Source organism: Suricata suricatta, chromosome 11 (assembly GCF_006229205.1).
Source record: "Suricata suricatta isolate VVHF042 chromosome 11, meerkat_22Aug2017_6uvM2_HiC, whole genome shotgun sequence".
Lineage (NCBI taxonomy): Eukaryota > Metazoa > Chordata > Mammalia > Carnivora > Herpestidae > Suricata > Suricata suricatta.
Window position 1 is genome coordinate 11,565,644 of NC_043710.1, and position 5,836 is coordinate 11,571,479.

A 5,836-nucleotide genomic window follows, 5' to 3' on the forward strand; every position below is an offset into this window, starting at 1 on the left:
ACCTCAATTAATATAGTCAATTGATCTTTGACAAAGGAACAAAGGCAATCCAATGGAGCAAAAATATAGTTTTCAGCAAATAGTGCTGAAGCAACTTGACAACCACGTGCAAAACTGAATTGAGGAACAGATTTTACTTACACCTGCACAAACATTAAGTCAAAATGGATCATAGACCAAAAAGTAAAATGTGAAACTGTAAGTTTTCCTAGCTGATAACATAGGGGAAAAAGCCCTAGATGCCCTTAGGTACGGTGATGACTCTGTAAATACAACACTAAAGTCATGATTCATAAAAGAAATAATTAATACACTGGACTTCACTAATATTAAAAACTTTTGCTCTGTGATGAACAATGTCAAAAGAATGGAAGAACAATCCACAAACTGGGAGAAAATACTTGCAAGTGACACATCTGGTAAAAGACTGTTATGTCAAATAGAAAAGAGACTCTCAAAACTTAATATAAAAACAAACAACTGGATTTTTAAATGGGCCAAAGCTTTAACAGACACTTCATCAAAGGAGATACACTGATGGTAAATAGGTATTTTAAGAGATGATACACATCATATGCTGGATGCTTAATCGACTGAACCACCCAGGTGCCCCGATGTTAATTCATTTAGATTTAATATGTATGCACCTTCCAATATAATGGACCAAAACAGTGTATACTTTCATTTAAAAGTACATGATTCTTCTATTCAGAATCTGAAAAGAGTTGTTCAATTAAAAAAAAATCATTACAATTAAGCACAACTTTATATTTAATACCTCAATTAACTACTTAAATTATTTTTATTAAAAACTAGCCACATTCCATTTGCTTCTGATAAAATTTCCACTCCAATGTGTATGTGCCCACATGGTACATGTACATGTGCTTTGTTCATGGGCTAGTTTGCACCTCTATTGAACATGTCTGTTCACATTGTCATGTGGTAGAAAAAAATGTAAGTGCAACAAGTGAATAATTCAAATACCATTAGTCAAGTCTGACAAGTGGGTCCCCAAATTTCTAATGTTTCCCATTAACATCTTCATTCATTAACATTTCTGAACATTTTTTAAAGTTTATTTTGAGAGAAATTGACTGAGAGACGAGAGCCAGGAGAGAAAGGGCAGAAAGAGAGAGAAAGAGAGAGAGGGAGAAGAGAGAGAAACAGAGCCAAACAAGCTCTGTGCTGAGAGCAGAGGGCCCAATGCAGGGCTCAAATTTACGAACTGTGAGATGATGATCTGAGCCAAAGTCAAACACTAACCAACTGACCTAACTGGGGCCCCTTAATATGTTTTCTTTTTGCCAAACAATAAACTTTTGAAGAGATAAGGATGTCACTTCAGAAGTTTAAATGCAGCATGGGACTTAAAAAGTGGTTCATTGCATGGGGAAAGTCCAAGTGGAATTAAACAAGGTTATTATGCATACTGTAATGCTAAATTCCCAATCCTGTAGAAAAATTTGCCCTCTCCACCACCTTCTTGAATGCACACTTGACCTCTTTGTTTCTCAGGCTATAGACCACAGGATTCAGCATGGGGATGACCATAGAATAGAACACAGAAGCCATTTTGCCTGTGTCCATGGAATGGCTGGAACTGGGCTGTAAATACATGAGGATGACTGTCCCATAGAAGATGGAGCTGGTAGTGAAGTGGGAAGTGCAGGTGGACAAAGCCTTTTGGTGCCCCTGAGCTGACTGCATCTTCAAGATGGTTATAAATATGAATAGGTAGGAAATCAAGATAACCATAAGAGCAAAAAGGGCATTGAAGCTTGACATAAAAACAAGGAACAGTTCACTAATGTGTTTATCAGAGCAAGAGAGAACCATGACTGCTGGAACATCACAGAAAAAGTGATGGATCAGATTGGACTTACATAAATACAGACTGAATATGTCCCCATCATGGAAGGAGGCATTTAGAAAACCACAGAAATGGGAGCCTATGGCTAGAAAAGCACACACACCTGTCGTCAAGGTGATGGTGGTGTAATGGAGGGGTTTGCACACTCCTGTGTAGCGGTCATAGGCCATTGATGCCAAGAGGTAATTTTCCACAGTGGCAAATGCTACGAAAAAGAACATCTGAGCAGCACACGCATTGTAGGAGATGACCTTGTCTTCCATAAGTAATCCAGCCATGACCTTGGGAGTGACAGCTGTAGAGTAACCAAAGTCCACCAGAGACAGGTTACTAAGGAAAAAGTACATGGGAGTATGGAGACGAGAGTCCAAGAGAATCAGCACCATCATCCCCAGGTTCCCAACTACACTGATGAGGTAGATGAGGGTGAACATGATAAAGAGGGGAACCTGCAGTTCTGGATCACTAGTCAGCCTCACAAGGATGAATTGTATCTCTTCTGTCCTGTTAGCCATCAGTGTGATTAGGGAATTATGAGATGTCCTGTTAATGATAAATAAAGGTGAAAACAAACAAAAAGAAATTCTAATGACATTGAAATGTATAAATTCCATGTACATTATTTCATTAATAATTTGTACTTCAAAATGATCCTGGTCTAATGTTAAGGGCTTTATATATAAATATGCATGTGAGAAAATGTGTGTATATAATGGATAGTATTATTATTTTTATTTTACCTTTGAAGGAATTAGGAATTTGAGGAATTATGTGATATTTTACAGTGATATCACTAGTATGAAGAAGATTCTAGTTTAAAACCCAGTTTTTACCTTATCAGAATCTGTACACTTTTAATCCCCTTACTGTCAGAATATTTAAAGGTGCCAATAAAAATAAGGATGAGATTATGGAGAAAAAGTTAAACTGCAGTTTGATCTTACTAAGTCACTCAATTTCTTTTGTAGCTTAAAGAAGAGTCAATTCACACTTCCTTTCATCTCCATTGAAACACCCTCTGGTAGTAAACAAATTGAAATTACCATGTACTCAAGTAGAGCATCAACTATCTTATTTTTTTAATTTATTTAACATTTATTGAATTTTTGAGAGAGATATACTGCAAGTGGGGGAGGGGCAGAGAGAGAGAGGGAAGCACAGAATCTGAAGCAGGTTCCGGACTCTGAGCTGTCAGCACAGAGCCTGACGTGGAGCTCAGTCCCACAAGCAGTTAGATCATGACCTGAGCTGAATTTGGACACTTAACTGACTGAGCCACCCAGGTGCCCCTATCTTATTTTTTTTAAGTGAAGCAGCAACATATGTTATAAGTATCATTAAACCCCCTACTAATGGAATTTTGAGTTTATACTCCAGCTTCAACTTACTATTTTAGAAAAATGTTCAAGACATCAATTTCTCTGCTCAAACAACTCATCAGGTATAGCTCTCCTACTCCTTTTATATGAATTACACTTTTCACTAATGATGTATGTGGAATATCGTGGCTTACCTTGCTCCTTGAAGAGAAGGGACAGCCAGTCCTCAATAGAGAGTGTGAAATTCATGAGAAATTCATCCAAAATATAACCCACACATACCATAGAGAAGCTGAGGTTTCATAATGGCCAAAATTTCCAAGTTCTCCAAGGCAGAAAAAAATGGATGAAAACACACTAACAAGGACCCAGGAACCTGGGTTCAGATTCTGAATCTACCATTAATTCATATGATGCACTCGGGGGAGTCACTTACTTTCTCCTTATTTGTAAAATAAACATAGTAAAAACACCTCTCCTACATATTTTACAGAATTGTGTGTGTAAATAGCAAATAAGGGAAGGTCTATAAAATAACTCAGTAAGCGGTTACCATTTTAAAGCCACTCAATACAACTTTTGTCTTGAGGTGAGTTCCCTGGCCATGTGTTGAAGGCTGGTAGCAACTTTTCAGGTAGGGAGAAGGCCTGAGGGCCATGACGGCCCACTGACATTCAGATGAATGTAGGAGGACCACAGAGCCCAGCGTGAAATCTGGTCTCTCTAGAGACTTTAGAATGATGCTATGTGGACTGTTGTTGCTATTTCTGAGGCTGATATAAGGGCACCAGGAACAAATTATAAAGATATGGGGCTCAGGGAATGCTCCTTCAAGAGCAGCTATAGCTTCTCGTCCCGCCTTCTTACAGAGGAAGGAATTAAACTACCTAGGGGGACCTTGCTACATGTATTGAGTGGGTATTCACAGCTGTCATTACTTGTTATTTCCCTCCCTAAATGTGTGATTTAGCTATTTTCAGCCTACGGTCAGTCATATGGGAACGTTCCACACCATCTTTGAAAATTTTCTGTAACTCCAAAATAATTATACATTCAAATAATTAAATTTCAATGAGAGAAACATTCTTATACAGAAAAAAGTGAGTCTTGTAATATGCTACACCATCCCATAAGTAGTATAATGACCATCTCTTTACCTTGAAGCAAAATTTTACAGATATGGAGATGTTGAAGCCTATAATTAGACAAAGACAAGAAATGGAGCCATGAGCGCACATTCCCAGAGGTAGCTTCATTATAGAATGGGGCTCCCTGAAGGGCAAATTAAGTGTATAAAGTTGTACATTACTTTGGGATTTTGAAAGCAGGTTGTTTATTACTGACAGATATTTTCTGGTTTATCTTCTATATGGATATTTTGAACCATTTCAGTTAGGTGTATAGCCTGGTGTACATGAAGTAATTTTCCAAATTAAATCATACAGCAAATTTTATATAATCTCATCTTAATGCATTTCTATAATTTACTAAATAGCACTTATCTTGTGTTTCCTTGACACCTTATAAGCCATTACCTCTGAGCAAAAATTATAAAATGGTTTGAGGTCACTCAGCTGTTGAGATTTCCAGGAAATCATCCCAAAAGTGATGGCTGAATGCAGTGAGAATATTTCAGCAAAGTGGAAACTAAGCTACAATGCAGAAAATTCTCTATAAGCATATTTAGACTGTTACTACAAAGAATAAACTACCATCTTCAAAGACTCAAAGACTTAACATATGGTCCAATTGAACTCAATTTATTCGTTTGTTAGATAATTGTTTATTGAGAATCTACAATGAATCACATACTCATTTAGGTATTGATGATCATGTGGTAAATAAAACAGATAAAGTCACTGTTCTTATGGAGTTAGATTCTAGTTAGGAGACATAGTTCACAAAACAACAAGCCAATAAATATACAACAAGTGAGTGTTTATAAGGATGACAAAGAATAATTCAGGGTGAGAAGTTGGTGTATGTGGGAAGGAGATAGTGATGATTTTTTAAACGTAGTCAGAGAAGGTCTCTGAGATTAAGAAAGCCCCAAATGGACTAAGGGAAGATTTCTTTCAGAGGGAACAGCAAGTATGAAGACCATGAGGGGGAAGCATATTTGAGTTGTCCAGAAATAGCAAGGAAATCACCATGAATGAAGTGAGGGAGAAGTCCGAGAGAGGGGCAAGAGATGACCTACCACCACTAAAGTACAAAAAGGTGGGAAACATTAACCATCTCAAAGCATTTTTAGACAGAAAAATGTGCATTCTTGATATTCCCTGTGCATTTTTTTAAGCATTATGAGAGTTTGAAGTTACATGCGAATAATGGAAAATGCTTTTATTTCCCTCCATTTTTTTGTATTCTAGATCTTTTGTCCTTTTAAAAAGTGTAATGTGAATATGTTGATTCTATAAAATGACTCAGTCAAGACAAAAATATAACTCCATTTATTTTTGTTTAATTTTTAACATTCAAATTTACCTTTGAGACACAGAGAGAGACAGAGTGTGAGTGGAAGAGGGGTAGAGAGAGAGGGAGACACAGAATCTGAGGCAGGCTTCAGGCTCTGAGCTGTCAGCACAGAGCCTGACGTGGGGCTTGAACCCACCAACTGTGAGATTGTGACCTGAGCTGAAGT

At 37.3% G+C, this 5,836-nt stretch overlaps 1 protein-coding gene across 1 annotated transcript; it reads right to left on the bottom strand.

The window, feature by feature from the left end:
- Positions 1-1,440: 1,440 nt before the first annotated feature.
- Positions 1,441-2,391, bottom strand: LOC115272391 (olfactory receptor 5B2-like). Its single transcript, XM_029915472.1, has one exon. The coding sequence runs from the start codon at positions 2,386-2,388 to the stop codon at positions 1,441-1,443; it is 948 nt and encodes a 315-aa protein (XP_029771332.1). The 5' UTR covers positions 2,389-2,391.
- Between the last annotated feature and the right edge of the window lie 3,445 nt (positions 2,392-5,836).